The sequence below is a fragment of the Salmo salar genome, chromosome ssa05, assembly GCF_905237065.1.
Source record: "Salmo salar chromosome ssa05, Ssal_v3.1, whole genome shotgun sequence".
Lineage (NCBI taxonomy): Eukaryota > Metazoa > Chordata > Actinopteri > Salmoniformes > Salmonidae > Salmo > Salmo salar.
In genome coordinates this window covers 80,426,317-80,452,126 of record NC_059446.1, presented here as the reverse complement: position 1 = coordinate 80,452,126, position 25,810 = coordinate 80,426,317, and the positions used below count along the sequence as shown (strand labels likewise).

The 25,810-nt window shown below is 44.4% G+C and overlaps 1 protein-coding gene across 1 annotated transcript in view; it reads right to left on the bottom strand.

The window, feature by feature from the left end:
• The window catches only part of LOC106605905 (serine/threonine-protein kinase ULK4), a 285,759-nt gene that overhangs the window by 221,118 nt on the left and 38,831 nt on the right, over positions 1-25,810 (bottom strand). Inside the window, exons 18-21 of the mRNA XM_045719099.1 lie at positions 21,685-21,792; positions 19,666-19,749; positions 677-838; positions 133-321 (exon numbers count right to left, since the gene is read on the bottom strand). Of these exons, the coding sequence (XP_045575055.1) occupies positions 133-321; positions 677-838; positions 19,666-19,749; positions 21,685-21,792 (543 nt within the window). The remainder of the gene's footprint in view (positions 1-132; positions 322-676; positions 839-19,665; positions 19,750-21,684; positions 21,793-25,810) is intronic.

Here is a 25,810-nt window from a genome sequence, read left to right as displayed (position 1 = left end):
CTGTAGTGACGCGTCTAGCACTGAGATGCAGTGCCTTAGACCACTGCGCCACTCGGGAGCCAAGTAGGGAAAAGAGTAGCATTTAGGACTGTTGGTGTTTAGCAAGGTGTTACACTACAGTATTCTACATACCCGCTCCTGGACTAGTCTGTGTAGCTGGGCGTGGGCCCCTGACGCCAGCATGGCAGAGAACATGGTGAGTATGTGCTGCTGGACACGGCTGATCCCCGACACCAGGCTGGCTAAGATGGCTGGCAGCCCCACCTTGTCAATCACACTCTGAAAGGCACTGGCTGAGAGGCGGGTGATTCTGCACAGGGCCTGTATGAAGTTAATAAAACAGGAAGGCCTCAATCATTATCAAGTTCACTTTCAAACACATCTGGCTTCTAAAAGTGGCTGAAGTGACGGAGAGGCAGGGTTTGCACATTTGGGACTATTGCATTGGTTTCTTTGGGCCAGAAAAACTCAATCAAGAAACAGTTTAAATAGGAACCTAGGTCTGGTATCAAGATATTAGTCCCAATGCAGGTTATATACATGGATGTAATCCATCCAGTGGTATTTCATCAGTACACAAAGTATCTCTACTTCAATCACAAATGAAAGTAAAATATTGAAGTGAGTGAGTTCAGGTTTCCCTGGTTAGTGTATTGTGTGTGGTGTTTGTACTCACTGAGATGGCGCTGACGCGTAGTGAGTCGACGCTGGAGTGTGTGAACAGGTACCAGAGCATGGGGCCTATCTCCCCGGTGATGAAGCCCTGGGCGTAGTGAGACGCCGGGGTACACACGTTCTCCACCATCTTACACACCATGTGGTTCACAACCAGCTCCTCCTAAAGACACACAAACAGACACACACACGGACGGACATACACACACGGATGAACCCAACACACACACAGTACAATACAATGGAATGCCCAAAATAAGTTAGCTAGGCTAAATAAAACACAATTATGAATCCTACAAGAACCTGAAGGTCACAACTCAAAGAAAAACAGAACAATTAGCAAGTAACAATTTGATTTACACAAATCATTACATTGGCTGAAATGTGAAGTGGTTCATTACCCACACTATGGGCTATGAACGAGGAATGATTTATTCTGAGGGAAACACCATTTCAGTGAAATAGGGGCACGCTAATGAAATACTGAAAAGATGATCAGAATGGGTTTTTCAATGCATCCATTATATACCACACATCCATTATATACCATCCATTATTTACCATCCACTATATACCATCCATTATATACCACGCATCCATTATATACCATCCATTATATACAATCCATTAAATACAATCCATTAAATACCACGCATCCATTATATACCACACATCCATTATATACCATCCATTATTTACCATCCACTATATACAGTGCCTTGCGAAAGTATTCGGCCCCCTTGAACTTTTCGACCTTTTGCCACATTTCAGGCTTCAAACATAAAGATATAAAACTGTCATTTTTTGTGAAGAATCAACAACAAGTGGGACACAATTATGAAGTGGAACGAAATTTATTGGATATTTCAAACTTTTTTAACAAATAAAAAACAGAAAAATTGTCCGTGCAAAATTATTCAGCCCCCTTAAGTTAATACTTTGTAGCGCCACCTTTTGCTGCGATTACAGCTGTAAGTCGCTTGGGGTATGTCTCTATCAGTTTTTCACATCGAGAGACTGACATTTTTGCCCATTCCTCCATGCAAAACAGCTCGAGCTCAGTGAGGTTGGATGGAGAGCGTTTGTGAACAGCAGTTTTCAGTTCTTTCCACAGATTCTCGATTGGATTCAGGTCTGGACTTTGACTTGGCCATTCTAACACCTGGATATGTTTATTTGTGAACCATTCCATTGTAGATTTTGCTTTATGTTTTGGATCATTGTCTTGTTGGAAGACAAATCTCCGTCCCAGTCTCAGGTCTTTTGCAGACTCCATCAGGTTTTCTGAATAATTGTGAATAATTTTGCACGCCCAATTTTTCAGTTTTTTATTTGTTAAAAAAGTTTGAAATATCCAATAAATTTCGTTCGACTTCATGATTGTGTCCCACTTGTTGATTCTTCACAAAAAATGACAGTTTTATATCTTTATGTTTGAAGCCTGAAATGTGGCAATAGGTCGAAAAGTTCAAGGGGGCCGAATACTTTCGCAAGGCACTGTACCACGCATCCATTATATACCATCCATTATATACAATCCATTATATACCACGCATACATTATATACCACGCATCCATTATATACCACGCATCCATTATATACAATCCATTAAATACCGTCCATTATATACCGCGCATCCATTAAATACCGTCCATTATATACCACGCATCCATTATATACCACGCATCCATTATATACCACGCATCCATTATATACCATTCATTATATACCACGCATCCATTATATACCACGCATCCATTATATACCATCCATTATATACCACGCATCCATTATATACCGCGCATCCATTATACCACCCATCCATTATATACCACCCATCCATTATATACCGCGCATCCATTATATACCACCCATCCATTATATACCGCGCATCCATTATATACCGCGCATCCATTATATACCACGCATCCATTATATACCACGCATCCATTATATACCGCGCATCCATTATACCACCCATCCATTATATACCACCCATCCATTATATACCGCGCATCCATTATATACCACGCATCCATAATATTCCACGCATCCATTATATACCACGCATCCATAATATTCCACGCATCCATTATATACCACGCATCCATTATATACCACGCATCCATTATACCACCCATCCATTATATACCACCCATCCATTATATACCACCCATCCATTATATACCACCCATCCATTATATACCATACATTATATACCACGCATCCATTATATACCACGCATGCATTATATACCACGCATCCATTATATACCATACATCCATTATATACCATCTATTATATACCACGCATCCATTATATACCATATATCCATTATATACCACGCATCCATTATATACCATCCATTATATACCACGCATCCATTATATACCATCCATTATATACCACGCATCCATTATATACCATACATCCATTATATACCACATATCCATTATATACCATCCATTAAGTCACCTTGTTACCCTGGTTCCACTGGGTTACATCATAGGCGTATTATTCCATTAAAATGTGGAAATGAGGATCACTACTAACAACCTAACCTAATGAACATACCTTTCACTAGTTAAAACCAGTATTCTACCACAGTACCTTTCTGAACTACACTACAGCCACACACAGTAACCCACAACAACCACATGACTGGACCGTGTCCCAAACAGCACCCTCCTCCCTACTCGTTTTATGCAGAGCCCTAGAGGCCTTGGTCAACAGTAGTAGTGCCCTATGAGACCTGGCTCTCAAGAGAAGACAGGCTATGTCCACACTGCCCACAAAATAAGGTGGAAACTGAGCTGCACTTCCTAACCTCCTGCCAAATGTATGACCATATTAGAGACACATATTTCTCTCAGATTACACACACCCACAAAGAATTCGAAAACAAATCCAATTTTGATAATACCACAGTGTGCCATCACAGCAGCAAGATGTGACCAGTGAAGAACAAACACCACTGTAAATACCACCCATATTTATGTTTATTTATTTTCTCTTTTGTACTTTAACTATTTGCACATCGTGACAACACTATGTATAGACATAATATGACATTTGAAATATCTCTATTCCTTTGGAACTTTTGTAAGTGTAGTGTTTACACTTTTGTTTTTTATCTATTTCACTGGCTTTGGCAATGTAAACATATGTTTCCCATGCCAATAAAGCCCTTTGAATTGAATTTAATTGAGAGAGAGAACGCGAGAGAGACAGCGAGAGAGAGACACAGCGAGAGAGACAGCGAGAGAGAGAGAGACAGCGAGAGAGAGAGAGACAGCGAGAAAGAGAGAGACAGCGAGAAAGAGAGAGACAGCGAGAAAGAGAGAGACAGCGAGAGAGAGAGAGACAGCGAGAGAGAGAGAGACAGCGAGAGAGAGCGAGACAGCGAGAGAGAGCGAGACAGCGAGAGAGAGCGAGACAGCGAGAGAGAGCGAGAGACAGCGAGAGAAAGAGAGAGACAGCGAGAGAAAGAGAGAGACAGCGAGAGAAAGAGAGAGACAGCGAGAGAAAGAGAGACAGCGAGAGAAAGAGAGAGACAGCGAGAGAAAGAGAGAGAGGCCTCTAGGTTCTGATATATTTGAGGTGTTGAGTAGGAGGACACCTGCACTGATTGACAAGCTGCTGGAGGGCGAGTGAGGAGTTAAGGAAGTCTGCGTCCCAAATGGCACCCTATTCTGTACATAGTGCACTACTTTTGACCAGAGTCCACGTAGTGCACTATATAGGGAATAGGGTGCCATTTGGGACGGACCCGAAGAGTGAACATAGTGAGGGGGAACATTCCAGTCAGAAAGGCCTTGTTGTGTCAGTAGAACAAGTCAACCAGAAACGAATACAACTCAAGTCAAGATACTCCACACAGCACAGCAGCCTCAAGGTTTCTCTTCTCTCTCCACACAACAACCATACAAAATCACTGTGAAGAAAAGCTGAGGCCATTTTTTAAAACACGGCAGTTTGTACAACTAACTATCTTTCATACCGGTGTGGACATACTGTACACAGACTCCCTTTTCACAAAGGTAAGGCACGCTGGAGGCTACTGTGTATAAGGTGTGCTGTAACTCGGAGCATGTTTTAACCTGATGTTACAAAGGCAACTATACTAGACTAAAACAGAATAAACCAAACACACAGAGAGAAAACCTTGGAGTCATGGGATGCGTCACTACTCATTCCAACCTTTCAGAAAGTGAAGTCTGAAAATGGCATTGAAAATCTAAATGTTATGAACAGAGGCAGGGAGGGGCATTGAAAATATATTGTAAAGAATATCAAATTAGCTAAATTGGTCGGGCCTACCAATAGCAAAATATGCTGCTTGTATACGAGCGGCTCAGGATTTCTTTTGAGAGAAAATGTTGCAGAACCCTGATCTAACTCAATGAACAAAGGGAATTGGTCATGGTAGATTTACCAAAGCCCTGGTACAAATGTAGTGCACTAAATAGAGAATAGGTTGCCATTTGGAAAATAGTCATTAAACAGGACATTGGGCACACCTGTGGAGTGGAGTGCGGCTTATTCTCTATTTATCTCATTAAAAAACTGCTACTGTATTAAAACTAGCATCTAACACACTGGGAAAAAATGTACATAGGATGCAACAACATCAAAAAGTACTCATCCAAGAAGATCTCAAAATTGGTGGGCATGAGAGCTATTTTAAACACCATTTTATTTCCTTGTTTAACTGTTCTACCAGAAACATTTAAATTCCTTAAATTTGTTTTGCAGATATACTGTAGATTACCCTAGACTAACTGGAAAATAATTCTAAACAGGAGTCTAATTCAACATGAAAAGGGATGAAAGCCTTTAATGTATAGACTGTAGGCCTTAAACCATAACCCATGGCTAATACTGTAGGCCTAAAACCATAACCTAGGGCTAATACTGTAGGGCCTAAAACCATAACCTAGGGCTAATACTGTAGGCCTAAAACCATAACCTAGGGCTAATACTGTAGGGCCTAAAACCATAACCTAGGGATAATACTGTAGGGCCTAAAACCATAACCTAGGGCTAATACTGTAGGCCTAAAACCATAACCTAGGGCTAATACTTTAGGGCCTAAAACCATAACCTAGGGCTAATACTGTAGGCTTAAAACCATAACCTAGGGCTAATACTGTAGGGCCTAAAACCATAACCTAGGGCTAATACTGTAGGGCCTAAAACCATTACCTAGGGCTAATACTGTAGGGCCTAAAACCATAACCTAGGGCTAATACTGTAGGCCTAAAACCATAACCTAGGGCTAATACTGTAGGGCCTTAAACCATAACCTAGGGCTAATACTGTAGGGCCTTAAACCATAACCTAGGGCTAATACTATAGGGCCTTAAACCATAACCTATGGCTAATACCGTAGGGCCTAAAACCATAACCTAGGGCTAATACTGTAGGGCCTTAAACCATAACCTAGGGCTAATACTGTAGGCCTAAAACCATAACCTAGGGCTAATACTGTAGGGCCTAAAACCACAACCTAGGGCTAATACTGTAGGGCCTAAAACCATAACCTAGGGCTAATACTGTAGGGCCTAAAACCATAACTTAGGGCTAATACTGTAGGGCCTAAAACCATAACCTATGGCTAATACTGTAGGGCCTAAAACCATAACCTAGGGCTAATACTGTAGGGCCTAAAACCATAACCTAGGGCTAATACTGTAGGGCCTTAAACCATAACCTAGGGCTAATACTGTAGGGCCTTAAACCATAACCTATGGCTAATACCGTAGGGCCTAAAACCATAACCTAGGGCTAATACCGTAGGGCCTTAAACCACAACCTAGGGCTAATACTGTAGGGCCTTAAACCATAACCTATGGCTAATACCGTAGGGCCTAAAACCATAACCTAGGGCTAATACTGTAGGCCTAAAACCATAACCTAGGGCTAATACTGTAGGGCCTAAAACCATAACCTAGGGCTAATACTGTAGGCCTAAAACCATAACCTTAAGAACCATAAATCATAATACTGTAGGGCCTACATGGGGATTGAACACAAAACTTTGAGGACAAAACAGAGTTCAATGCAGCTCTTTACTAAGCTTAGTATCTCCACTACACGGGGATCGAAAAAGCCCCAGTAAACAATTCTATATGAGAAGACGACTCTTATCATAGTGGTAGCTACAAGTCTTTACTAAGCTTAGCCTTTGTGTCTCCTCTAGTTTGAGCCTGTGCTGTATGTTCTCCCAGAGTGTTAGCCGTGTCAGACTGAGAGGAGCCCTGCAGTCTCTCTTGTGGTTTCCCAAGCCTGCAACAAGTGCCTGTGTGTAATTATGTCCCTTTTGAAGCAGCAGCGCAGCACCTGGACCAGAAGAACGCTCTATGTAAATGCAGGACCGCCAGCTAAGCCTTTCATTATCCAGCTTGTTTTCATCTCTCTGCTTAGAACTCAACCTCTCCGTTTAAATGGCATGTTTAATGAATAAGAGTGATATTAAAACCAAAAAATATCAAAACGGGTTTTAACTGTGAAATGTGTATTTAGAAGATTACAGAAGAATGCAAAGATGGAGCTGGCATGTAATAAGTCAGACAGCAAAACACCTACAAGACAGTGTAGAAAGGATCTCTCAAATTATTACCATTGAGTACTACAATACTTTAAGATACAATCTCCCTTGAAGAATGTCTACGTTCTTTTAAAAGAGACACTTCCCACTCGGCAAACACTGGCTGAATCAATGTTGTTTCAATTAAATTACGTTCAACCAACGTAGAATAGACGTTGAATTGACGTCTGTGCCCAGTGGGTTCTCTAGCTCACAAAAAATGTAAATATTATTGATCTTTGCAATATGGACCAGGTCAACACCCTAAAGATTTATGCTTCCTTCTGGAGCAAAACATGTATTCATTTGTTTTTGTTTAGCAGCATTAAATGTCCTTCCACACAAACAGAGAGTATGTGTCGTGATTATTGCAGTACATTGAATTGCATGTCAGAAATCCATATGTAGAAACATAGCAGTGTGTGATGTAGCTGGTTATTATTACGAGTCATCCGGAGGTGATTCGTCCCAAATGGCACCCTACTCCCTATATAGTGCACTACTTTTAACCAGAGCCAAAAGTAATGCACTATATAGGGAATAGGGCTATGCTTCAGAGAGAGATTAGGCTGCAGCTGATTAGGAGCAGAGCATTACAGTAGCTCCTGTGTTGGACTGATACATGTTTAATGTGAGTGGTGAGCTGTGTGGAGTGGAGCGGTGCGGTGGCCAGGACTAGGAGATAGAGAAGGAGAGTTGAAGCCCCTGGCTCCCTCTCCCTGGTACAGATACACCACCGCCACGGTTCCCAAACACACCTTTCATCATTGGCACTGGTAACATCTTCTTCACGCTCATAAATATTTCCTGCAGGCAGCTCAAGTCTGGCCCGTCTCTCTCTCTCTCTCTCTCTCTCTCTCTCTGTCCTCTCTCCCTCGCCTTCTTCTGCCCGTCTCTCTCTCTCTGTCCTCTCTCAGTCGCTTCTCCTGCCCGTCTCTCTCTCTCTCTCTCCTCTCTCAGTCGTTTCTCCTGCCCGCCTCTCTCTCTGTCCTCTCTCCCTCGCCTTCTCCTCCCAGTCTCCCTATCTCGCTCTGCCTTGCCTCTCTTCCCGGTCTCCCACACCCTTTCCATCTCTGGCATTCAGGCTCCCCTCTCTCTCACGCCCAGACTTTCCCTCCATCTTCCTCTCCCTCCTGAAATATTTGCTGATGCTGCTACACTCGCTGCAATGGTATGTGGGTTGCTGCCCTTAACAAGAGAACAAGCAACTCTCTTCTTGACATCTTATTCTCACAGTTTGTTTGGGCGTTCAGAATCAGCTGTGGTCATGAAAATCTGACATGCAAACACAGCTAAAATTGTTATGTGCATTTAAAGTGGTGTAAGCATTTCACATATCAATTCAATTCGAAATGTTTTAACCATGCAGGGAAATACTGCATCAAATTAGTGCTACCAGTGTTGCAAATGAAGTGTGGTAATAGAGTCATCCATAAATAACATATGAAAACATACAATCACCGGCCAGTTTATTATGTACACCCATCTAGCACTGGGTCGGACCCCCTCTGCCTCCAGAACAGACTGAATTCTTTGGGGCATGGATTCTACAAGTTGGAAACATTCCACAGGGATGTTGGTCTATGCTGACGTGATGGCATCACTCAGTTGCTGCAGATTGGACAGCGGTACTCCACCGCCACCAGCCTGTACCGTTGACACCAGGCAGGATGGGTCCATGGACTCATGCTGCTTACGCCAAACCCTGAGTCTGCCATCAGCATGATGCAACAGGAATCGGGATTTGTCAGAGCAGCCAATGTATTTCCACTCCACAATTGTCCAGTGTTGGTGATCGCGTGCCCACTGGAGCCGTTTCTTCTTGTTTTTATCTGATAGGAGTGGAACCCGGTGTGGTCGTAATAGCCCATCCGTGACAGGAATCGACGAGTTGCGTGTTCTGAGATGCCGTTCTGCACACCACTGTTGTACTGCGCCATTATTTGTCTGTTTGTAGCCTGCCTGTTGCAGTAGCTTGCACAATTCTTGCACAATCAACAAACTGTTGTCGCCCACAGGACTGCCGCTAACTGGATGTTTTTTGTTTATCGCACCATTCTCGGGAAACCCTAGACACTGCCATGCGTGAAAAGCCCAGGAGTGTGTCCGTTTCTGAGATACTAGATCTGGCGTGCCTGGCACCGACGATCATACCACACTCAAAGTCGCTTAGGTCACTCATTTTGCCCATTCTAATGTTCAATCAAACAGTAACTGAATGCCTCAATGCCTGCTTTATATAGCAAGTCACGGCCACGTGACTCACTGTCTGTAGGAGCGATCAATTTTTGGTGAACGGGGTGGTGTGTCTAATAGACTGTATATAGGCTATGCTATCTAGTCTAATTGCCATATGTTCTTGTTTACAAAGACATGAAGCCGCTAAATCATGCATGCTTGCCACAGCCAGGATCCATCCAATCAAAACTTAGCTAGAATTCCCATCCTACTCTAAAAGTTTGACTTCAATCTGTGTTTAGCTGGGGAGGTTCTCCCTAGAGAAGTAGGCAAGTGTCAGTCAGCACTCATCATCGCTCAATAGAAATAAATAAGAAAAGCACCCGGTAGGCAGCGTCTTAATGACCGACGTGGTGTGAGTGTGTGTGTGTGCTGTGCTTCCCTTCCTCAGTCATATCCCCCTCCCGGCCCTCAGAGAGGAGCACCCACACAGTTATTATTAGTCAAGGTGGCTGGTGGAGAGAGACAGACTGACTGACTGACTGACTGACTGACTGACTGACTGACTGACTCTCAACACCACTTAACCTGTTAGGGCTAGGGGGCAGTATTTACACAGCCGGATAAAAAAACGTACCCGATTTAATCTGGTTACTACTCCTGCCCAGTAACTAGAATATGCATATAATTATTGGCTTTGGATAGAAAACACCCTAAATTTTCTAAAACTGTTTGAATGGTGTCTGTGAGTATAACAGAACTCATATGGCAGGCAAAAACCTGAGAAGATTCTGACCAGGAAGTGGCCTGTCTGACAAGTTGTTGTTCATCTTGGCTCTTTTTATTGAAGACTGAGGATCTTTGCTGTAACGTGACACTTCCTACGGCTCCCATAGGCTCTCAGAACCCGGGAAAAAGCTGAATGACGTAATTCAAGGCCCAGGCTGAAACACACTAGCGCGTTTGGCAAGTGCTCTATCAGAGGGCCTTTAGACTGAGACTCGTGCATGAGGGAATAGCATGCTTTTACTTTCTCTCTCGTTGAATGTAAACAGGCTTTGCCGGTCGGAATATTATCGATTTTTTATGAGAAAAGTGGCATAAAAATTGATTTTAAACAGCGGTTGACATGCTTCGAAGTACGGTAATGGAATATTTCGATTTTTTTTGTCACGAAATGCGCCATGCTCGTAACCCTTATTTACCCTTTCGGATAGTGTCTTGAACGTACGAACAAAACGCCGCTATTTGGATATAACAATGGATTATTTGGGACCAAACCAACATTTGTTATTGAAGTAGAAGTCCTGGGAGTGCATTCTGACGAAGACAGCAAAGGTAATAACATTTTTCTTATAGTAAATCTGACTTTGGTGAATGCTAAACTTGCTGGGTGTCTAAATAGCTAGCCCTGTGATGCCGGGCTATCGACTTAGAATATTGCAAAATGTGCTTTCACCGAAAAGCTATTTTAAAATCGGACATATCGAGTGCATAGAGGAGTTGTCACGACACCGACGGATGGTGGCGCCCCTCCTCGGCCGGGCGGAGCTCGGCGGTCGTCGTCGCCGGCCTACTAGCTACCATCGATCCCTTTTTGTTTCACTTTCTGTTGGTTAGGTCTAGGTAGGCACGCACCTGTTTTGGGTTAGTCATTAGTAGGGGGGGGGGTTATTTAGTTTAGCGTAGGATGTCTGTGTTTGTGCGTGATTGTGTTTCTTGTCCGGTTTATGTGCTTGAGGAACGTGTATTGGTTTTTCTCTGCCTGTGGTTGGTTTCATTGTGTACACCACCGCAGAATAATTTAAGGGCTGCGTCCCTATATTTTTGGCGACCACATCCAGTTTTCTTGAATAAAGAAGTGTGGTCAAGAACTCTCTGTCTCCTGCGCCTGACTCTACCTCTCCTGTTTTTTCGAGCCAGCTCGTGACAGAAATCACGCACCAAAACTTGATGGAGTCAGCAGGAGCTTCAGCGCCAACCCTGTCCATGGAGGAAAGAGTTGACCAACACTCCACCCTGCTCCACCGTCTGGGGAACGCCATGGATCAGGTGTTGGCGCGCATGGAGAACTGTGGACCGGTGCTGGAGAGACTGACAGGAGTTCTGTATCTATAATTCTTAAAATAATTGTTATGTTTTTTGTGAACGTTTATCGTGAGTAATTTAGTAAATTCACCGGAAGTGTTCGGTGGGAATGCTAGTCACATGCTAGTCACCTGCTAATGTAAAAAGCTGGTTTTTGATATAAATATGAACTTGATTGAACAGACATGCATGTATTGTATAACATAATGTCCTAAGATTGTCATCTGATGAAGATCATCAAAGGTTAGTGCTGCATTTAGCTGTGGTTTGGGTTTATGTGACATTATATGCTAGCTTGAAAAATGGGTGTCTGATTATTTCTGGCTGGGTACTCTGCTGACATAATCTAATGTTTTGCTTTTGTTGTAAAGCCTTTTTGAAATCGGACAGTGTGGTTAGATTAACGAGAGTCTTGTCTTTAAAATGGTGTAAAATAGTCATACGTTTGAAAAATTGAAGTTTTTGCATTTTTGAGGTATTTGAATAACGCGCCACGGGATTACACTGGCTGTTGAGTAGGTGGGACGCAAGCGTCCCACCTAGCCTATAGAGGTTAACTTTCCTGATAGTATTATTCTCATTACAGCTCAGAGTCTGCATTGAACAAATCCTTTAATTAATCAACAAAAGTCCCCTGTGTCTGCAGTTCCTACAGGACTCATACAGAACTCTATCCAGAACTATCCCATACAGACCTCTCCAGAACAATCCCATACAGACCTCTCTCCAAAACTATCCCAGACAGTCACTCAGACACAGGGGTGGAAATCCCGGGGGGGACGGGGGGGACACGACCCCCCCATCCTGGGAAAAATATGATTTGTCCCCCCCAATATATCACTGAAACATAACTATGTAATTTAAATAATATTAATAATACGCAATGAAAGCAATTGTGCTGATTATAGACACTTAATAGCGCGGTTTTAAGTTTCAAAAGATTGCGACCCCCCCACCCTTTGCCTCACAATGGTTTGATCCACTGCCAGTTCCTTAGCTTGCTAGGTAACAGAGAGGTCGTATCTACTGTCTGAAAGGCACTCAATGCACGTAACTGACGTGAGGTTAATCCAGTCAATCGCGCACACACACTAGCTGGATATGCAGAGCTAGCGCGCAAATATGAACTATTAAGCTAGCTAGTACCTATTCCATTTATGTGGCATCGTATGTTGTGTAAATGGTGAACTCATACAGCTGTCAACTCTTGTCATTTTAATCCGTTTCACATTTGCTAGCTACCTTTTAGATCGAAGCCCAAATAGAATGATTGAAGATGATAGAAGCCCATCTCCTACTGTAAATAACCTACACACTGTGTGTGTAGCCAGCCAGCCAGCCAGGTAGAAAAATGGCAGAAAAATAAAAGACGGACATCAGAGTATTTTTCAATACACCAAAACGCATAGTAAGAACCCTAGTAGCCTAATATCTCAAAGACTAGTTGATAAAATGTTCATAAGAAAGAAATTAAATTCTAATGGAAATGTTTCACAATGATGTCATTAGGCAGAGCAGGCAACAGATGGCACACAGACAGCAGAGTTGGGGACAGATATGCAGTGACAGACTGGCAGAGACAGGGAGTCTCAGGTAAGTTTGTTGAGTCTTTGTTTGGCAACATTATGAAAGGTTCTCAATTTTTTTGACTTGTAAAATAGGAACATAATTGGAAAATGCCATGGATACCCCCACTCTCAACTTAAACTGGTGACTGAACTAAGATTTGTTAAAGGCAATGGTATTGCTGTTGTGATTAGTTGTGTAGTTTTGGGTACCGGTAGTTAGGAGTACGGCAAACACCTTATTTCTTTGGTTCCTCAATATACATTTACCATATTACAATGTAGGCTATGTGTTACAGCACTACTTTTGGTGTCCCCCTCAGGAATTGCTCTTGAGAAAATTTCATGTAATTGTCCCCTCCAAAGTTGATATCAGATTTTCGCCCCAGCTCAGACAGAACTCTCTCTAGAACTATCCCAGACAGTCACTCAGACAGAACTCTCTCCAGAACTATCCCAGACAGTACTCTCTCCAGAACTATCCCAGACAGTCACTCAGACAGAACTCGCTCCAGAACTATCCCAGACAGTCACTCAGACAGAACTCGCTCCAGAACTATCCCATACAGACCTCTCTCCAACACTATCCCATACAGACCTCGCTCCAACACTATCCCATACAGACCTCGCTCCAACACTATCCCATACAGACCTCTCTCCAACACTATCCCATACAGACCTCTCTCCAAAACTATCCCAGACAGACCTCTCTCCAACACTATCCCAGACAGACACGCATACAGACCTCTCTCCAACACTATCCCATACAGACCTCTCTCCAAAACGATCCCATACAGACCTCTCTCCAACACTATCCCATACAGACCTCTCTCCAAAACTATCCCATACAGAACTCTCTCCAAAACTATCCCATACAGAACTCTCTCCAAAACTATCCCAGACAGACCTCTCTCCAACACTATCCCATACAGACCTCTCTCCAAAACTATCCCATACAGACCTCTCTCCAAAACTATCCCATACAGACCTCTCTCCAAAACTATCCCATACAGACCTCTCTCCAAAACTATCCCATACAGAACTCTCTCCAAAACTATCCCAGACAGACCTCTCTCCAACACTATCCCATACAGACCTCTCTCCAACACTATCCAAGACAGACACCCATACAGAACTCTCTCCAGAACTATCCCATACAGACACCCATACAGACCTCTCTCCAACACTATCCCATACAGAACTCTCTCCAAAACTATCCCATACAGAACTCTCTCCAAAACTATCCCATACAGAACTCTCTCCAAAACTATCCCATACAGAACTCTCCAACACTATCCCATACAGTTCTCTCTCCAAAACTATCCCATACAGAAACTCTCCAAAACTATCCCATACAGAACACTCTCCAAAACTATCCCATACAGACACCCATACAGGACTCTCTCCAACACTATCCCATACAGACCTCTCTCCAACACTATCCCAGACAGACCTCTCTCCAACACTATCCCATTCAGAACTCTCTCCAAAACTATCCCATACAGACCTCTCTCCAAAACTATCCCATACAGACCTCTCTCCAACACTATCCCAGACAGACCTCTCTCCAAAACTATCCCATACAGAACTCTCTCCAAAACTATCCCATACAGAACTCTCTCCAACACTATCCCATACAGACCTCTCTCCAACACTATCCCAGACAGACCTCTCTCCAACACTATCCCATTCAGAACTCTCTCCAAAACTATCCCAGACAGACCTCTCTCCAACACTATCCAAGACAGACACCCATACAGAACTCTCTCCAGAACTATCCCATACAGACACCCATACAGACCTCTCTCCAACACTATCCCATACAGACCTCTCTCCAACACTATCCCATACAGACCTCTCTCCAACACTATCCCATACAGACCTCTCTCCAACACTATCCCATACAGACCTCTCTCCAAAACTATCCCAGACAGTCACGCAGACAGAACTCTCTCCAGAACTATCCCAGACAGTCACTCAGACAGACCTCTCTCCAGAACTATCCCAGACAGTCACTCAGACAGAACTCTCTCCAGAACTATCCCAGACAGTCACTCAGACAGAACTCGCTCCAGAACTATCCCAGACAGTCACTCAGACAGAACTCTCTCCAGAACTATCCCAGACAGAACTCTCTCCAGAACTATCCCATACAGTCAACATTGTCAACATTGTGTGAAGCATGTACATTAACTTTCCCTCTGATGCTGTGAGGCCCCTTGGTGTGAAACAGTCCTCAAAACTACTGAGCAACAATTCAACAGATATAACATTCTAGAGGTAGATAAAAACATCTGACATCATTTCTTGGAAATATGTTAACAACAGAAAAGATGGACAGGATCCATTACACCATTATTATTAATATGTTTTAAATAGAAGACTGGAGATTATGGATCAGAATTCACACATTTGGTGTAAACTGTCTGGACAAAACCTATTTTTAGGCTAATCCTTTCAATGAAATTACAGTAGATGGCATCAGACTTAAATTGACCTACCGTAATTTCCGGACTATTAAGCGCACCTGAATATAAGCCGCACCCACTGAATTAAAACAAAAATATTATTTTGAACATAAATAAGCCGCACTTGTCTATAAGCCGCAGGTGCCTACCGGTACATTGAAACAAATTAACTTCTGTCACGCCCTGACCAGGTGAACTCTTCTATTTTGGTCAGGGTGTGGCATTTCTATAGTTTATTTTCTATGTGTTTGGTATAGCCTTGCTTTGGGGCGTATTTCTATGTTGGGTTCTGTCGATTCCCAATCAGAGACAGCTGTCACTAGTTGCCTCTGATTGGGGAATCATATTTAAGTTCCTTTTCCCCCCACGATGTTTGTGGGTTGTTGTCTCTTTTTGTTGGAGCAGTAGCGATACGTTTATTCTCTGTTTTGACCGTGTTATTTCAGTCTGTAATAAATTTACATTTACATTTACATTTTAGTCATTTAGCAGACGCTCTTATCCAGAGCGACTTACAGTAGTGAATGCATACATTTCATTTTTTTCATTTCATACATTTTTTTCATACTTGGCCCCCCGTGGGAATCGAACCCACAACCCTGGCGTTGCAAACACCATGCTCTACCAACTGAGCTACGGGGAAGGCTAAATAACATGAGTTCGCTCCCAGCTGCGCCTTGGTCCACTTCTTCCTTCCTGCACGACGATCGTTACAGAACAACCCACCAAACCAGGACCAAGCAGCGGGAGGAAAAGGAGCGCGAGAGATGGGCTCGCGAGGGAAAGGAGTTCTGGACCTGGGAGGAGATCATGTCGGGGAAAGGACCCTGGCGGAAGGATTCCCAGGTCGAGGAGGTGATGCCAGCCGGTGGAAGGAGTCGCAGGCGGCGGTCGAGGAGGCCCGGAAGACACCCCCAAGAATTTTTTGGGGGGGGCTAATGGGGTGGTCCGGAAGGGCAGAGGAAGAGCCCAGACCACTGCTCTCGTGGGGGATAACGGCGAAGGAGGAGGCAGAGATGTGGCAGGTCCTGGAGGACCTGCGTAGGGACAGCGTGGAGGAAGAGCCTTGGGTGGCAGAGGTGCGCACGGTATCGCCAGTGCGCCTGCACAGCCCAGTGCGCTCTGTGCCAGCGCCCCACATTTGCCGGGCTAGGGGGAGTGTTCAGCGAGGACGTGTTGTGCCGGCTCAGCGCTCCTGGCCTCCGGTGCCCCTTCTCGGTCCGATGTATCGTGCGCCGAGGACGCGCACTGTGTCTCCGGTACGGCTGCACAGCCCAGTGCGTTCTGTGCCAGCGCTCCACACTTGCCAGGCTAAGGTGGGTGTTGAGCCAGAACGGGTGATGTCAGCTGTGCACTCCAGACATCCAGTGCGCCTCCTCGGTCCAGGATATCCGGCGCCGCTTATGCGCACTGTGTCGCCGGTGTGCGGTCACAGTCCAGTCCGGCCCGTCCCTGCTCCCCGCACCAGGTTAGTGGTGCGTGTCCACAGTCCTGTCCAGCCCGTCCCTGCTCCCCGCACCAAGCCAGTGGTGTGTGGCCCCAGTCCAGTCCGGCCCGTCCCTGCTCCCCGCACCAGGTTAGTGGTGCGTGTCCCCAGTCCTGTCCGGCCCGTCCCTGCTCCCCGCACCAGGTTAGTGGTGCGTGTCCCCAGTCCTGTCCGGCCCATCCCTGCTCCCCGCACCAAGCCAGTGGTGCGTGTCCCCAGTCCTGTCCGGCCCATCCCTGCTCCCCGCACCAGGTTAGTGGTGCGCGTCCCCAGTCCAGTCCGGCCCGTCCCTGCTCCCCGCACCAAGCCAGTGCTGTGTGGCCCCAGTCCAGTCCGGCCCGTCCCTGCTCCCCGCACCAGGTTAGTGGTGCGTGTCCCCAGTCCTGTCCGGCCCGTCCCTGCTCCCCGCACCAGGTTAGTGGTGCGTGTCCACAGTCCTGTCCGGCCCATCCCTGCTCCCCGCACCAAGCCGGTGGTGCGTGTCCCCAGTCCAGTCCGGCCCGTCCCTGCTCCCCGCACCAAGCCAGTGCTGTGTGGCCCCAGTCCAGTCCGGCCCGTCCCTGCTCCCCGCACCAGGTTAGTGGTGCGTGTCCCCAGTCCTGTCCGGCCCGTCCCTGCTCCCCGCACCAGGTTAGTGGTGCGTGTCCACAGTCCTGTCCGGCCCATCCCGGCTCCCCGCACCAAGCCGGTGGTGCGTGTCCCCAGTCCAGTCCGGCCCGTCCCTGCTCCCCGCACCAGGTTGGTGGTGCGTGTCCCCAGGCCAGTCCGGCCCGTCCCTGCTCCCCGCACCAGGTTGGTGGTGCGTGTCCCCGGTCCTGTCCGGCCCGTCCGAGTTCCCCGCACCAGGCCCATGGCGCGTGTCCACAGTCCGGCACGGCCTGTGTCCGGTCCACCGGTGACCAGTCCTGTTCCGGTCGGCGGCTCCGCTCCGGAGCCTGAGCATGCCGCTCCACCGTGGTCCAGTCCGGGCCAGAGGGGTAGGGCTAGGGTGGAGGCAGGGGGAGAAACACGCCCGGGGCCAGAGCCTCCACCGAGGGTGAGGCGCCCACCCGGGTCCCCCCTCCTAATAGACTTTAGGTTGGTGCGCCGGGAGTACGCACCGTTGGAGGGGGGGTACTGTCACGCCCTGACCAGGTGAACTCTTCTATTTTGGTCAGGGTGTGGCATTTCTATAGTTTATTTTCTATGTTTTTGGTATAGCCTTGCTTTGGGGCGTATTTCTATGTTGGGTTCTGTCGATTCCCAATCAGAGACAGCTGTCACTAGTTGCCTCTGATTGGGGAATCATATTTAAGTTCCTTTTCCCCCCACGATGTTTGTGGGTTGTTGTCTCTTTTTGTTGGAGCAGTAGCGATACGTTTATTCTCTGTTTTGACCGTGTTATTTCAGTCTGTAATAAATAACATGAGTTCGCTCCCAGCTGCGCCTTGGTCCACTTCTTCCTTCCTGCACGACGATCGTTACAACTTCACACAGGCTTTAACGAAACACGGCTTGTAACAAAAATAAATAGGCTTTAACGAAACACGGCTTGTAACAAAAATAAATAGGCTTTAACGAAACACGGCTTGTAACAAAAAATTAAAAATTAGCAGTAAGCTTTAGTTGTCTTTTTGCACTGAGTCAATTCCTCACGCTGCTGTTTCCAACGTCTTATCATCGACTCATTAAGACCAAGCTCCCGTGCAGCAGCTCTATTTCCTTTTCCAACAGCCAGATCAATCACCTTCAACTTGAAAGCTGCATCATATGCATTTCTCCGTGTCTTTGCCATGTTGAGGGTGACAAAATGACTACCGTAATCAGAATGATGGGAAGTTTGAGAGCGCTCGATTTAATCTAAACAGTAAACAAAAAAGTTGTTTGACCGTAACCCGAACGGCAATTTCATTGGTCTAATGAAAGCTTCATGCCGCCAAAAAACTGAGCACGTCACAGAATGTGTTTTTTTGGAGAAAAAAAAATTGAAAGCGGGAAAAATCCATTATTAGCCGCGTCATTGTTTAAGCCGCGAGGTTCAAAGCCTGGGAAAAAAGTTGTGGCTTATAGTCCGGAATTTACGGTATGTACAAATAAAGTTTCTTAAGTACATAGGTACAACTAAATTATATTTGCCCCCCCCACCCAACTCACAAATCTTGGGAATAATCTTGCTCCATATTGGTATATACGCTGGCCAGCCTAAAAGTTTTGCTAATTAGCTTATAATGAACACGTAATATCAACTCAGCCTTCTGGGAGAAGAGACATCGTCTTTTGAAACAAACTCAGTTTTGTAATTAAGAAGAACAGATGCACCAGCTGAGGAACAACGGTCCTCTGGCCAGACTATCTGGCTGACTGACACACTACACACAGCCTACATACAGAGTGTGTATGTGTGTGTACGTGTGTGTATCCACCGGTCGTTAATTGCCGGCGAGGTCACGACAAGGACCCATCCATCCGGGGCTTGTTTTGATGCAGGTACATGACAGGGGCTGACGACAGCCTGCTGCATGCCCTTGACTTGCAGTTGGCAAACAATGCCTGTAGGGCCTTGCAGGAGGATCATTACCGCGGAACTCCCCCACCCCCCTCCCTCCCTCCTGCTGAGGCAGGTGCAGCAGTCTTACCCCTTCCCGAAGGCACCTCATTAACACTGTGTAGGCGGCAGCAGGAACAACCCACAGCTCTCCTGGGTGCTCTTTCTTCTCCTCCTGCGGGGAGAGAGGGAAGAGAAGGTAAGAAAAGGGGAGGGGCTGTGAGTGGAGACAGAGAGGACCTCTGTAGCGGCTCGTTGGGGGAACAATTAGGGCAAAACAAAGCAGCAGCAGCTAGCGTAATTAGGCTAAATAAATAAGCCCCAGCAAATGCTCTAGCTAGCTACCAAATTTGGAACTTGGAAATGCCTTTGGTACTGGTGAGGGAATGTGTGTTATTATGTAGTAAACTGGGGATATGTGAATTAATTGGCTCCAAAAACATATTGACAGTAAACAATGAGGAGTGATGTAGCGAACCAAAAGCATATAGAAACACTGTTTACACACCTGTTCTATTTTCAGAATAATCTTTATGCACCGATTACACTACATGTGAAGTTGTTTTGAGTTAGATTGTATTTACACTATTCTCCTCCCGTCATCTCCACTGCTGCTCACATTTTCCCACCTTTTCATCACTACATCCGTGTTAATGAGGCCTTTGATCATAAACTGCGTTGCATGCAGATGTAGGATCTTCATTTGATCCCTCTTTAGTTGCTGAGAATTTTCCTGCAGACTTGTAGTATATTTGAGTTTTAAAAAGGTTTCAAAGTTTGTAATTTCCACTTTGAAATTTCAGACTTGATTTGCCCTAACGAAAAATGCATCAACCCCTACAAAAATGTTGTTGCTACAGGATTATTTTCCTGCTGTAGCAAACTGTCTCAAATTAAGATCCTACATCTGCAGTGTTCAGAGAGCCCATTAACCACATGGCTTGCTTTTACCTAAGCTCTGCTTTTATGCCATCTATTCATTTTTCTGTGTTTAAAAAAAATCTATTTTGTTATGTAATACAGTATACCTACAGTACATCAATCCTCATACAGATTGTTTCCCCATGTTGTCCATGTAGTATTAATAATATGAAAGGGCCTATAAATGTTGTTCGAATCTCAGAATACTCAAAATTATTTAGAAGCATCTCCATTATTCTGTGGAGATGGTGTACAAATTCCTAAGATTTTCAGTTAGCATAAATTAGGAGAAAAATAATTGTCGCGTGTACCAATATGGTGTGGATCCATAACATGCAATTACTCTTCACGGGTATTTTTATTAAACTAGAACTAACGCTACCTGAATTCAGCGTTGAAAGCACATTCCCATACAGTAAAACACTTTTGTGGAGAAAAAAACAAATAGCCAATAGAGAATAAATGGCACTTTAAAACCCTTTACTTCTATTTGTTATTGAGCTAATAAAGTCAATGGCCATTGTGTGTGTGCTGCACTGAGTGACCCTGACAAACTGGAGAGCTCAGAGAGGAACAGGAACCCCACTGAAAATAAAGATCCCACTACCAGGAACCTTCATGTGTGTCTACATGGCTTTCAGATGCAGCGGGAGCTCAAGACAGCTTACAGTCAAAACAGCGTGAAAGTTAAACAGCTCTTTTGCATAGCTTTTCAATGGAATAATAAACTAGTGGCAAGCCATTATGAAAAGCAATACTGTGTGTTGCAGAGCGATTTGAAATGTAGTGTTTTCAAACCCTTGCACAAACTGTAGTGAGCATTCATCAAACACAAAAACCAAATACAGACAGACAAACATCTTTAAGTGCTGATATTATCCGAGAGTGCTTAAATACAGTAGCTATTTAAGCAGGTATCTTTGTGGTAGATTATCGACAGTCTCAGAATATCATCATAAAGGCCTAAGCCCACAGATGTATAAATCATTAGCTGTAAAGCACTGTGTGACAACTGCTAATTTAAAAAGGGCTTCATAAAATACATTTGATTGATTGATTGAATAGAAGTTAGTAGGTCTAATTCATTGTAATGGCAATAATTTCACACACTAATTTCATTAAACAGTAGGAGATAGGGTAGAGATAAGGCATAGGGTTGAAAGGGCACTGCTTTGGAGTATATCGTCACCTGTGTGGCGATGAGGTAGAGCAGCTCCCCCAGTGGCGGCAGCAGGCACTGCTTCAGTTTGCTGTTCCTGAAGTTCTCCCTGATCAGCTCCGTGAACATGACAACAGCCTGGAGGCGCAGAGAATACACTAGCATCAGTCACTCAGTCAGTCGTGACAGTACTCCTGCCCTTCACAACGCTTTATATTGAATATAATGGTGGAACAAGCTCCCTCACGACGCCAGGACAGCGGAGTCAATCACCACCTTCCGGAGACACCTGAAACCCCACCTCTTTAAGGAATACCTAGGATAGGATAAAGTAATCCTTCTAACCCCCCTTAAAAGATTTAGATGCACTATTGTAAAGTGGTTGTTCCACTGGATATCATAAGGTGAATGCACCAATTTGTAAGTCGCTCTGGATAAGAGCGTCTGCTAAATGACTTAAATGTAAAATGTAATGTACCCTACCAAGACTGGATACGCAACAATGTCCAGAGAGAGTAGAATACTGTGCTATGCCAGAAGTTATAGGTTTTCCCCATTCCATCCTGTTATTCTTCTACTTTAGCACTAAGGTCTATATTGTCAAACGGTGTCCATTAATAAACTATGAGGCCTGTAGACATGACAGATTTAAAGCTCATTACTCCATGAAGCCAACATTATAACACTATAAAGGGTTTGGAGCTACATTATAACACTATAAAGGGTACAGAGCTACATTATAACACTATAAAGGGTTTGGAGCTACATTATAACACTATAAAGGGTACGGAGCTACATTATAACACTATAAAGGGTTTGGAGCTACATTATAACACTATGAAGGGTTTGGAGCTACATTATAACACTATAAAGGGTTTGGAGCTACATTATAACACTATAAAGGGTACGGAGCTACATTATAACACTATAAAGGGTACGGAGCTACATTATAACACTATAAAGGGTTTGGAGCTACATTATAACACTATAAAGGGTATAGAGCTACATTATAACACTATAAAGGGTACAGAGCTACATTATAACACTATAAAGGATATAGAGCTACATTATAACACTATAAAGGGTTTGGAGCTACATTATAACACTATAAAGGGTATAGAGCTACATTATAACACTATAAAGGGTACAGAGCTACATTATAACACTATAAAGGGTACAGAGCTACATTATAACACTATAAAGGGTATGGAGCTACATTATAACACTATAAAGGGTTTGGAGCTACATTATAACACTATAAAGGGTATAGAGCTACATTATAACACTATAAAGGGTACAGAGCTACATTATAACACTATAAAGGACGGAGCTACATTATAACACTATAAAGGGTATAGAGCTACATTATAACACTATAAAGGGTAAGAGCTACATTATAACACTATAAAGGGTTTGGAGCTACATTATAACACTATAAAGGGTATGGAGCTACATTATAACACTATAAAGGGTTTGGAGCTACATTATAACACTATAAAGGGTTTGGAGCTACATTATAACACTATAAAGGGTTTGGAGCCACATTATAACACTATAAAAGGTACAGAGCTACATTATAACACTATAAAGGGTACAGAGCTACATTATAACACTATAAAGGGTACCGAGCTACATTATAACACTATAAAGGGTACCGAGCTACATTATAACACTGTAAAGGGTACGGAGCTACATTATAACACTGTAAAGGGTACGGAGCTACATTATAACACTGTAAAGGGTACGGAGCTACATTATAACACTGTAAAGGGTATGCCGAGCTACATTATAACACTGTAAAGGGTACGGAGCTACATTATAACACTATAAAGGGTACGGAGCTACATTATAACACTATAAAGGGTATAAAGCTAGAATGAACTGGATAAAGGACAAAGGTGGGAAGGAGGAGGGAGGCTAATGAGAGACTCCATATAAAACAAATATATTTGTTTTTTGGGGGTTTTTTACCTTTATTTAACTAGGCAAGTCAGTAAAGAACAAATTCTTATTTTCAATGAAAGCCTAGGAACAGTGGGTTAACTGCCTTGTTCAGGGGCAGAACGACAGATTTTTACCTTGTCAGCTCGGGGATTCAATCTTGCAACCTTCCGGTTACTAGTCCAACGCTCTAACCACTAGGCTACATGCCGCCTCAAATTATTGGAAGGATTCTCATAATAACCACCTCCCTAAAACATTCCCCCCCACACACACAGACACACACAAAAATTCACATATATGCAAACACACACCCTAACTGGCTCATTCGTGGAATTAGCATTTTCCTAGTCTCGTCCTCTTTAGAAGTGGGGAGAATGTGACGGACTTACTGCGGCAGCACTCTCAGCAGGGCGCTATGCAAATAGGCAGCACACTCTATGCGAGGCTGCCTGGCGCTGGCCGGTAAAGAACGTAAATGGTGACTTTGCAGGGAACAGATGTTTGGCTCACGTTTGATGCCAGAGAGAAATGCGGCTTTGGCAGGAAAGATGTCCTGCAACTGACTGACCATTCACTGTTCAAGAAAACAAACAGGCTAAGTTGGAGCCGTAACACACGGCTACTTCCTCCAAACGCATCATTATCGCTCCTGTACAATCCGCAACTACCCCCCTCCTCCAACCCTCCATCCCTCCAACCCATAAGGCAGAGCTTTAAACTACTGAGACTACAGACAGTTTAAGGCCATGCAGCATTAAGCATCCCTGCGAGGCTTGGGGAGAGACAGAGAGACAGAGAGACCAGTTTCTCAAGGCAAGCAAGGCTTTGTTACTCATCATCACGTCTCAGCTGTGGTTCAGAACAACACGAGACTGGAGTCTTATTGGAGACAACTCAGCAGGCATGAAGACAAATTATCACACCAAGAGTAATGGGCCAAAGTGACATGGAAATACTACCTTTATCACGATTGACAAGTCACAAAGCTACTGCTTTGTTAGTTTAGATTATAACATTTGATTTAAACATCACATTAATGCAACTGATCAATTGAATCAATAAAATGTCCCTGGTATGTGATTTAGCTTAATGAATGTATTGTGACATTTAGTGGTTTGAGCCTGATCATTCACTCATTACAAACAGGGTGGCGGGCAGGCAGGCAGGCAGGCAGGCAGGCAGGCAGGCAGGCAGGCAGACAGATATGTCCTGATGTCTTACTGATGGAAGGAGCTAGCTAATAACAAACAAAGGTGACCTGCTATGCTGTAGTGTGGTGGATCAATATCCCACGGCTGTCCAGAAGAAGACAGGCGTTTGATGTAGGGCTGACGCCTGCAACACACCTGACCTCAGGCGTTTCATGAGTCTATAGTCCCATAGATCACCAATGGCCTCCGCCTATAGTTATCAGAAGGACATGAGACAGATTGCTTTGGCCAGCGAGCAATAATTGACTCAAGCCATTATGGATGTGCTTTTGATGATGAATACATGGATACCAAATTATTCAAATGTTTTTGGAGTAATGGATAAACAACCTAAATTCAAGTTTAACAAACCTCTAATTCCCTAAAATAACAATCTTTACACAATCATAGTTTGGCAAAAGACACAAGAAACCAAAGTGAATAGAATCAACAGCAGTGTTCATTGGCTCCAGCACTCTGTTCCTTTTCCAGTAGTGAGAACTAGTCTCCAAGCCCCGTCTGAGGAAATGGAACAGGCTAATTCTCCCACAATGAGAGGAGGGAGGCAGGAGGCAGTCTGTTCTGCTCACTCTGCAGGGACGGCCGGCACGACACACTAGGCCAGTTTCTAAGGGACACTGGGTGGAAACAGCAGACAGTGTGTGCAGCACTATTGACGCGCTGCCATAAGAGAGAGAAAATGTCTGAATTGGGGCTTGGTGGTTTGTGGCACAGAAAAGTACTGCCTCTGCCAGGGAAGATAACACTTAATTAGAATGATGTTGAAGTATCCATAGAGACAGGCAGAGGAAAGAGGATAATACTGAACTAATTCCTCTCTTCCTGTCCTAACTAAGCCTACAGTATGCCTGAAAAATAGCAGCTGCAGTCATTGCCGCTCACTGTTTTAAAGGACTGTGAGAAATGGAGGTTTGTAATGATAGTGTAGGGCCAACTTGATGTCTGATTCTGTTATGTAGCCTATAGAGCGTACTGAGGCACCAAATTCAATGCTGACAATA